General features: G+C 39.1%; 2 protein-coding genes across 2 annotated transcripts; one reads left to right on the forward strand and one right to left on the reverse strand.

Moving 5' to 3' along the window:
- Window positions 1-352: 352 nt before the first annotated feature.
- Window positions 353-2,564, reverse strand: LOC113054688 (transcriptional activator protein Pur-beta-like). The gene has a single exon (XM_026220387.1). It carries the CDS (start codon window positions 2,305-2,307, stop codon window positions 1,411-1,413), a length of 897 nt encoding a protein of 298 aa, XP_026076172.1. The 5' UTR covers window positions 2,308-2,564; the 3' UTR covers window positions 353-1,410.
- A 6,206-nt stretch (window positions 2,565-8,770) lies between these two features.
- LOC113054690 (histone H2A.Z) lies at window positions 8,771-10,504 on the forward strand. Its single transcript, XM_026220389.1, has 5 exons — window positions 8,771-8,921; window positions 9,471-9,548; window positions 9,641-9,754; window positions 9,894-10,023; window positions 10,124-10,504. The coding sequence occupies exons 1-5, from the start codon at window positions 8,919-8,921 to the stop codon at window positions 10,183-10,185; spliced, it is 387 nt and encodes a 128-aa protein (XP_026076174.1). The 5' UTR covers window positions 8,771-8,918; the 3' UTR covers window positions 10,186-10,504.
- The last annotated feature ends 166 nt before the right edge of the window (window positions 10,505-10,670 follow it).

The following is a 10,670-nucleotide window of genomic DNA, read 5'->3' on the forward strand; positions in this document are numbered from 1 at the left end:
ATGGATGAAATGTGTTTAAAGTTAACAATCTTTCTCCATCATAACCTACTGGTCTACTTGGTTAATTTAGTAACATTTTTGGTGAAAGGCTAAACAAAAAATATTGCATTAATATAGCTGCAGATACTACGCAAGAGAAAGCAATAAGTTAAATAAAAAGGCAAATGAGAGACGGGCATGCACAGAAATGGAGACCACCGAAAAGACTTTTGATATTAATCGCGTAGAAAGAACGTAACATAACGGAGTGCATGCTGTAAACTCAAAAAGGATGTGGGAGGAGCTTGGGAGGGTGACGTTTTTCGCGAGGCTAATCTCATATACGTTCTAGTCTTCCACAAAAAAAATACACTGGACAGTCTTCCAATCCCAGCTAATTTATCTTTTTTACAAAATTAGCTTCTTGAGCTTAAATAATTCTTTCATTTATATATAATTTTTTACTTTGTGTATTCAAAAATATGCTGGTTTGTTTACGTATTCTCTGATAAAGAACAATCTCACATTAAAGTTAAAGAAAACGCAAAAGGGGATGGGGTGAAAATACACTCGCCCATTTAGCTCGTTTCTTATTATATTAACTAATATCACATCACATGTCTGTTGATTTAAGCGATCTATCCTTAAATATTCAGAGGGCACTTGGACCCAAGTCTGAAAAAACTAAGCTTTCTGTATGTTGACCCCGAAACCAAAATATCCCACCGGTCCATAGTGTCAAGATAGAACACCATAAAGCAATCATTTCCATCAATTATGCCTGTAAAGAAGTCAGATTATGACTTTAAAAAGTCTCGCCATGAGCAGCGGAGACACACAAACACAAAATCAGGGGTCAAGCTGCTCCAAATCTTAATTTAAAATATTTCGACGCTCAATCAAGTTGGCCAAATAAAACTCATGTTGATGCGAGAACAAAAAAAAAGCCTAAAATAATAACTTAGGGAACATCGGTCTATAAAAGGGGAAAAAAATCATCTGAGAACACAACTTCTGATGTAGGTTTAGAAAGACTCATGCTGCGTCTATAGGAAACACACCATGGCCAGTGACGGTTATATCTATACTGTATATATATAAATGTATCTCCTCTAAAAATATGTTGGACAGTATGCACCCTTATAGCCTGGTTTTATCATAATTCAGCAGCCTTAGCGCTGATGTAACAAAGGTTTAATTGCTAACCAAGAGAATTAAACCCGCTGGTTTCACAGGACAGGGCAGCATCAGAAATAAATCAAAACCCACGAGACATCCTTGGCCCCATGGCTTCAATAATAGACGACCCCCCCCCCCCCACCCAAAACCTCACCACATTGAAACTTCACAGATCTATTTTTCTCTCGGATGAATATTTTAGTAGGCTATTTTGAGTTCAGTTCATGCACTTGTTCCACACATCTCCTGGGGTCAGTCGTCGTCCACGTCCTCGCCCTCGGACTCTTCTCTCCTCTCGTTCACCTTATCCTGGTGCTTCTCCTGGATCTCCTTCATCTCCTCGGCGTAGCGGCTGAAGGCTCCTCCGAACTTCCCCCAGGCCTTGAAGGGGATTGTGATGGAGTTCCTGTAACTGGGCTTGACCTCGCTGACCCTCAGGAACACGCCGTACTTGTTGGAGCCGACGTCGAAAAAGAACCTCTTGGAGTCCACCATGATGGATGTGCCCTCTGGGAGCTCGCCGTAGGCCACCGCTGCCCCGGGCCCCCCGCTGAGCTCCTCGTCCTCCCCGCCGTAGTCGTCGATGAGCTTTGCCAGAGCGTCTCGGAACTCGATCAAGCCCTGCGCCGGCAGCGCGATGGTTTGGCCGGCCTGCACGCTGCCTCCGGGACCGCCCCCTCCCCCGACGCCGAAGCCGGGACCTCGGTTGAGGGTCTGGCGGATGCGCAGGAACCTTCCGCGCTGGTTCTCCTTCAAGTCGAGGTAGTATTTGCGGTTCTCACGCACTAAGTACTCGCTCTTCAGAGCCCGCCGCGGGACGCCGTCATCGCCGCCGGACGACTGCGCAATCTGCTCCGGGCTGCTCGGCCCCAGCTGGGCGTAATGCTCGATGAAATCCCCGAGATAGTCGCGGAACTCGGCCGCCACGGACATGGAAAGAGTCAGGCGGCTCTTGGAGCCCCCGGCGCCCACCTCCGCTATCTTAATGAAGCGGCCCTTCGCGTTTTGCTTGACATCCAAGTAGAAGCGCTTGTTCTGGATGTCCAGGCGCTTGGACGCCAGCTCCTGGGTCTCCTGCTCCCGCTGGACGTTTTGGAGGCCCCCGCGCTCGCTCCCGCTGTCTCCATCCGCCATCTTCAGCACCTCCATCAAACTTCTCCCTCAGAGAAACGCTCCTCTCCGTCCTTCTCCTGCATGCACGACGCACTGCTCTCAGCACCACAGCATTGGCCTCATATCTGCCAATAACAGGCGGCGTGCGCGCGCGGGGTCATTAATAGGTCTGCGCGCTTGTCATTCTGGGCGTGAGGGAGGTGCGCTCGGGCTCCATTGGTCAGAGACATTTCCTCCTCCTGTGCAGGCATTTCCTGTCCTTCTGGAGCTCAGCTAAAGCTTTGAAGGAGAACGCAAAAACATTATATTTTTTTATATCATAAAAGTAATTGGCTGCTTTGTACTGCCAGCGCAACACTGCAATACAAGTGATACAAATATGACGTGCATTTGATGTTTATATCGTAACAATATAAAATAATATAAAATTAACAAGACAGTAAGCTATTGGACTATTAATATTTAAAAAACGAATACTTTAAATTTTATGAAATTCTATCTCCTATACAAATACATACGCCACGATGTTATCAACAACAATTTGCATAGGCTGAGAGTTGTATGAAGTGCTAAGTATTTCTGCGTATTTTATTTTAAAATCTGACCCAGGATCAGCCGGTTTCCCACTTTTGAAAGACGAGCTTTGACGTATACGCTGACTGTAGATCAGCTGAATTTCGACTTTATGTGAGGGATGACGTAAAACGTGACGTAGGTCTTTAATTCCCGAGTTCAGTGTGATGCATGCAAGTGATTGTCAAATAATTATCCCTCGTGAATCGTTTTTAATTGTAGATGACGATACACAAGTAACCAGCATGTAATTGTTTGAATACTACGTTTTTTTCTTTGTTTGTGTTTATATGTGTGTGTGTGTTCAAATGATTGCAAATTATTTTTAATTATCGCTCTGTCCAGCACGTTTCGCAATTCTTCATTCCAATAAAAAGTGAAAGTTAGAATTAACTATAATAACATAGCATGATTATAATAATATACAATTTAATGAATATGAAATCATATTTCATTGATATCTCATTGCCTACTTCTAAGTAAAAGAGACAACTCGCTATAATAATTCACCTATTACGATTGCTCATCCTTGCATACAGTGTCTTCAATCCCCAGAAATATTAGCACAAGTTTTTTTCTACTTTAAGCTTCACAATTACATCACAACTAATGTCATATTCCCTGCTCACTGGTCACAGCAAACAACTCTTGATTCTTAATGAAAAGTCCAATGATCTGAGATAAAATATTAATAACAAATTATGAAAAGTTTAATTAGTGAAAAAATTTAGCATATATGTTTTATCATTAATATATTTTTAATAAATATCCTTCAAGTATCTGTTAATATATGACCCTTGATGCCTTTTGTGTTTCACGGTCTGTCCATTAGTCTAAAGCAGTGGATCTCAAACCTCTCCATGAAGTACCCCCAGCACTGCACATATGTATGTCTCCCTATATCTGACACACCCAGTTTAAGTCTTGCAGTCTCCACTAATGAGATGATGAGTTGAATCAGGTGTGATAGATGAGGGAGATTGGGGGCTGGGGGTACTCCAGGTCAGGTTTGAGAACCACTGGTCCATAGCCTACATTGTTACCTTTTTTGTTCTCCTTTTGACTATTTGGGGGAAACATTGTAAACATAAAAAAAGAAAATCTAGACCTACATAAACATTGACAGGCATCATAATTAACACACAAAAGAATTCAGAAACTGTTTACTTTTATATTTTTTTGGTGTATTTTTGCTGTCGTTTATGACAGAAAACGACAATGGAATCATTTTCTTTTGATGAAATATGTTTATTAATATATAGCCTATACTGAACAACCCTGTAAAATAATAAATCAAATTGAAAACAATAAATGTGGACTATAACGCCCTCCACTGTCCACAAATAAAAAGAAAAGAGAGATGGATCAAAAAGACCATCCTGTGCCAGAATAACTGACCCTTTTTTATCTTATGTGACCCTGGACCACAAAACCAGTCTTAAGTGTAATTTTACATTTTTTATCATCTGAAAGCTGAATAAATATTAGGATATCAGGATCAGACAATATTTGACAGAGATACAACTATTTGAAAATCTGTAATCTAAGGTAGTCAAAAAATTTAAATACTGAGAAAATCACCTTTAAAGTTGTCCAAATTAATTATTAGCAATACAAATTACTAATCAAAAATTAAGTTTAATATAATTATGGTAGTAAATTTACAAAATATCCATTGATTGAACAAAAGAAGAAGAAAGAAGCATGCACGTTTCCATAGTGACTCGTCCATTCGTCTCTCTGTTGAGAATGTCTTGAGGACATTCTGTGTTGAATGAACTAACTCCTGGACAAATGTTTGGAATCACATACCTCAGGTAAGCAAGGTTTGAGGTTAATCAACTGAGAGCTCAGGGTTTAACAGATGGTTAGTTAATTGTGCTTTCTGGAATACACCCCGGGGGTATATATTAATGTAGCAATAGGAGCACATAGGACGCATATGTACGGATGTTGTTTGTTGACTTTAGCTCAGCATTTAATACTGTCATTCTCTCCAATCTGACGACAAAACTTGGAGACCTGGACATTAACACCTCCCTCTGCAGCTGGATTATGGACTTTCTGACCAACAGACCTCAGCATGTTCGGTCAGGCCAGACCTGCTCCACCACCATCACACTCAACACCGGCGTACCACAGGGCTCTGTGCTGAGCCCATTCCTGTACTCCCTCTACACTCACGACTGTAAGCCTTTGCATGGATCAAACTCCATCATTAAGTTTGCTGATGACACCACAATGATTGGCCTCCTCAGAGACAAGGATGAGACTGTCTACAGGGAAGAGGTACAGCACCTGGCTGCATGGTGTGCTGACAACAACCTGCTCCTTAACACCAGTAAGACTCATTGTGGACTTCAGGAAGAAGAAAGAAGGCATGTATGAGTCTATCCAGGTTAACAGGATGGTTGTTGAATGTGTCTCCAGCTTCAAGTTCCTGGGAACCACCATCTCGGAGGACATGTCCTGGACCGCAAACACCTCCAGCAGATCCAGCAGACTCAGTAACAGCTTTTTCCCTATAGCTGTTTCCTTACTGTATTCTGCCCTCTGATACCCCCCCCCCCCCCCCCCCGGATTTTATTACCTTGTACCTCACATATCCAATGACAATAAAGTTGAATCTAATATAACAGAATATTCAAGAAAGCAAGGTTAACTTATCATAACATATACTCTGAACTCTTGGTTGATTAACGTCAACCCTGTATAAAAACACGAGTCACCATGGAAACCACACCATGCTGCTTCTTTCTTCACCCTTTATTCAGTGATCATTTACTGGATATCGCCACCTAAAATATGGTTGTGCCAATCATTTTTCTTTTTTTTTCTCTTTTTTAATCTTTTAATCGCTGAGAAAAAGAATGATATTGTTTGTTTGATGTTAATTATATTATAAGAAATATCTTATTATATAATAATATGTGTGAGATGACAGTAAAATAATATAAACATATAAAAATGAAATGAACATTTCCTTGTTACGGGGCGGATTAAGGTTATGGCCAATTAGAAAATTTACAATATCGCTCTGAACTCCCAAACTGACTCAAATGATTCGCGAACCCGCTCCGAACTCCCGAACTGATTCAAATGATTTGCGATCCCCAAACTGACTCAAATGATTCGTGATCGCGCTCCGAACTCTCAAACTGACTCAAATGATTCGCGATCCCGCTCCGAACTCCCGAACTGATTCAAATTATTTGCGATCCCCAAACTGACTCAAATGATTTGCGAACCCACTTTGAACTCCCGAACTGACTCAAATGATTTTCGAACCAGCTACGAACTCCCGAACTGATTCAAATGATTTACGATCCCGCTCCGAACTCCCGAACTGACTCAAATGATTCGCGAACCCGCTCCGAACTCTCGAATTGATTCAAATGATCCGCGAAGCCGCTCCGAACTCCCGAACTGATTCAAATGATTTGCGATCCCTAAACTGACTCAAATGATTCGCGAACCCGCTCCGAACTCCCGAACTGACTCAAATGATTCGCGATCCCGCTCTGAACTCCCAAACTGACACAAATGATTCGCGATCCCCATAACTGACTCAAATGATTCGCGATCCCGCTCTGAACTCCCAAACTGACACAAATGATTCGCGATCCCCATAACTGACTCAAATGATTCGCTATCCCCCAACGAACTCCCGAACGGACTCAATCTGCCTAGGCCAATGTCCCAGTTGCTCCAAAAAAAAAAAAAAAAACTTCCTCCATTCTCCCATCCGCGCTCGCGACAGCTCGCATGTTTGCGGCTGAATGTTTATAATTGATGGATGAATCCAATCCAGCGAAGAGAAAAGAAAACTAAAAGTAAAAAAAAAAAAAAAACAGACATAAAGTTGGCTTGACGTTGGACGTTGGACGAGTCTCAAATTTAGGGACCGTCTCTAAAGTTACATGCGATATTGGTATACACTTTTCTAACGTCAGTAGCATTTGATGGGAATGACTTATAGTCATAAAAACAACTGTAATTGTTCATGTAGGTGTCAGCTATAATGCACAAATGAATTAAATGTTTGATATTTATTAAAATAATCTGTAAATCATATGTAAATTATGCTACTCTTTCACATGGGCTCAAACGCAGATTTAAAGCTCAATAATGTTGTCATTTAGGTGTCAGCTACAATGCACACCTTATACATTTTTTAATATATATTAAAATAAAGTATAAATTTAGGTAAAAATTAGGCCCGTTTATCACTTTCAGGAACATAACTTTGAAAGTTTTTTTTTTTTTTAGGTTTCCTTACGACAATTTCCCATGGTTTTAACAATAGCACCACAAATCTTTTTTTTTTTGTAGCCATGGTAACTGCAAATTAACCATGTTTTGTTACTTCAAATAATAATTTACAAAGTATTTATATACTGTAATATTTTGTTGTTGTTGTTGTTGCTATAAAAACAGACCTAAGCCGTCAATAGCCTGTAAAATGACTTAAAATGCATTATATAAAAAAATAATGAGGCAATAACAATTGGTTAATATAACACTGTTACAATACAAAATGTAGGCAAATACAAAATAAACAATTTATGGTAACACTTTAGTATAGGGTCCAATTCACACTGATAACTAGCTGCTTATTAGCATGTCTATTATTAACATATTGGCTGTTTATTGGTGCTTATAAAGTACATATAATGCATGACATCCCTAATCCTAACCAATACCCTAAACTTAACAACTACCTTATAAACTATTAATAAGCAGCAAATAAGGAGTTAATTGAGGCAAAAGTCATAGTTAATGGTTAGTTAATAATGAGAATTGGACCCTAAAATAAAGTGTGACCCAATTTATGTATACGTTATTACAAATGCCATGTAATTGCTGCTGTTACACTTACAGGACGATCAAATCCTTGTTTAGGCTACTGACCAAACATTTCATTCAAATATTCACTTAATCTTTCATTTTTGGCCACCTTTTTGATATAGATGACACAGCCTTTATAATTTCTTCAACAACAAAAAAAAACGTGCATATCACAACCCTTACAAAAATAAACCATGCCTTTATCATAGTAAAACTGCTTAATTTCCTTTTGCATAATTTCTGAATGCTTGAGACTATATATATATATATATGTATGTATGTATGTATGTATGTATGTATGTATATATATATATATGTGTGTGTGTGTGTGTGTGTGTGTGTGTGTGTGTGTATATATATACATATATGTATAGTTTATCCGCATACTTACCCTTAAACATAACCTGCTTTCTGGAACACTCCCTAGGAGGCAAAATTACATATTTATTTGTTTGTTTGTTTGTTTCTTCATTATTTATTTGTTAATTACTGTATATTTAAATAATTTTAAATGCGGCCAGGTGAAAGAAATGCTCTTTATGAGCAATTAACTGCTGTTAAACACATAAATCTGAAAAGAACTGAGAGAAATAGGATGAAGAACAACTATTGATATGAGCCTTAAATGTAGAAATAAGGAAATAAGATTAAAACTGTGCATGCTTTCCAGTTTTCAGAATCCTGTTTGTTTTATTTCAGATCCTCTTTTGTTCTCCATTAGTCAAACATTACCCTGGCCATCAGTCATAAAACAGTGATAAGCTTGCACAACAAAAAGGGCACTTTTACAATTTTAGTGTTGAAAAGAGGAAGCTGAACAGAGACAAAACGTGCTCAATGATACTATTTATATGCTTTGCATTGTAGCTTTTACAACGGAATACGATGCACAATAACATGCAAATTACTATTCTATAGAAATTATTTTGATCGGAATATTGCCAATCTCATCACCGTATTAAAAAATACTTATGTTTTTCTAATCGGTTTTAATGTACTGAATGATGACGCCAGCACGCATGCGCACAAGACTAGTGCGCGCTGGTGGTCCGAGAAAAAAAAAACCGTATAGACAAGTCCTGTGATTGGACAGAACCTACGTTTCAAACCAAGACGCAGCTCGCTGATTGGTTATCGCTCTGGAACGTACCGCGCTAACGCCGAAGTGGGCATCATTGTGTTTTCCCTCCGTTTCGTGCGAAAAGAGAAGAAGCTCATCTGGCGACATGGTAAAGAAAGCTTTTATTTTCTAATTACTAAAATAAAGCTTAGCTCGTACGGCTGTGTTTTGTGTTAATTGTAATAGTGCCTTGGTTTAATTTTGTGCACGTGATTGTTTTATAATAAGCTCGCGGTGTTTGTAGGTTTGCAGTGTTTTGGTAAAAGAGCGCTAATCATGGATTAAAGTGAATTTGATGCATTATTTTGAAAAACGAATCATAGAGACCGAAAAGTAATGCGTGCAATTAATAATTCGAATGCAGCGCTGGTGGAATATGGCAATATTTTAAATTAACGCAACGTTTATGTTTATAAATAAGTGCCAACTCTCGTCGAAGCATTTTGCTAAATTTTGTTTGGACACGCCAAAAAAAATGAATCTACTTTGCTTTATTAGTACTTTTGTTTAAATACTTATATTATTAATGAATCCAAGCATCAGTGTATAATTTACAGGTTCGCTTTTTTTCGATTTGATAAAAAAAAGCAATGTTTACACTGGCAACAACTTCGATCAGGCTTTTAACTAGTAAGTCCCTTTTGTTGTGCTTCTGCAGGCAGGAGGAAAAGCTGGAAAGGACAGTGGAAAGGCCAAGACAAAAGCAGTCTCCAGATCACAAAGAGCTGGTCTGCAGGTACAAATTCCTCTGCCAGATAAAATAAATAAACAACTCCTGCTGATTTTAACAGAGTGATATTGAGTATGTGATTGGTTTTTCTGTGTCAGTTCCCTGTAGGTCGTATCCACCGGCACCTGAAGACCCGAACCACCAGCCACGGTCGCGTCGGAGCTACAGCAGCCGTGTACAGCGCCGCTATCTTGGAGTACCTGACTGCTGAGGTGATGAGTTTATTTTGGCAGAGTTTGTTAAACAAGCCTGTTGGATGTCATCGTGGCAGATTGTTGGCTGGTTTAGTCTTTAATGCTTCTATAAAGGAAATGTCACCTCTTTCAAACCCATTCCTCGTCATATCCACAGGTTTTGGAGTTGGCTGGTAATGCCTCCAAGGATCTGAAGGTGAAGCGTATCACTCCGAGGCATTTACAGCTGGCCATCCGTGGTGATGAGGAGTTGGACTCACTTATCAAAGCTACTATTGCTGGTGGAGGTCAGTTTCGTTTAAATCCAGATTATTTTTTTGAGTGCATGGTGTTATAAAATGTAGCTTTGATTATTTTAATGGCATGTCTTTGTGTCTTTCTTTGCAGGTGTGATTCCACACATCCACAAGTCACTGATTGGAAAGAAGGGCCAGCAGAAAACCGTATAAAATGCATTGATATTCGATTCTGTCTTTGTATAGAAAACGGCAATCAGCATTGGGAGAGCAGTTGCTTTTGTTACGTTTCTCCATTTGTTTGGTCATGTTTGGTAATCGTAGTTTAACATAACAATGATTAGAGTTTGACCTACTATATTCATGATAGTTAATGGGGGAGGGGGTGTTAAATGTTGTGGGATAAGGAAATGTAATCATGGTTTTTGTTTTAAGCTGGGTTACGGATGGTTTTGTGAGGTTTGGGCTTCATTATTGGCTTTTTAAAATCTGTTTTATACATTAAAAGATGTTTGTTTTTTTTAAATCTAAATATTTTGCCTTTTGTGATTTTCATTCAACACGTATTCCTTAACTCCTATTAGATGAAGATCTATTAAAATTAGTCCTGATAGTCATTCTTGGATCTGACATAAGAGATTGTGAATAAAATTTATAGAAAACATTCCTAGCTACATTTCGATTGTACAAATCTTTTA

The sequence above is a fragment of the Carassius auratus genome, chromosome 35 (assembly GCF_003368295.1).
Source record: "Carassius auratus strain Wakin chromosome 35, ASM336829v1, whole genome shotgun sequence".
Classification (NCBI taxonomy): domain Eukaryota; kingdom Metazoa; phylum Chordata; class Actinopteri; order Cypriniformes; family Cyprinidae; genus Carassius; species Carassius auratus.

Excerpts from the sequence above, each read along its gene's own strand:
- LOC113054688 (XM_026220387.1), bottom strand. The coding sequence starts at position 2,307 with ATGGAGGTGCTGAAGATGGCGGATGGAGACAGCGGGAGCGAGCGCGGG.
- LOC113054690 (XM_026220389.1), top strand. Across the intron at positions 9,549-9,640 it reads CACAAAGAGCTGGTCTGCAG|TTCCCTGTAGGTCGTATCCA; the intron begins GTACAAATTCCT and ends TTTCTGTGTCAG. Across the intron at positions 9,755-9,893 it reads TGGAGTACCTGACTGCTGAG|GTTTTGGAGTTGGCTGGTAA; the intron begins GTGATGAGTTTA and ends TCATATCCACAG.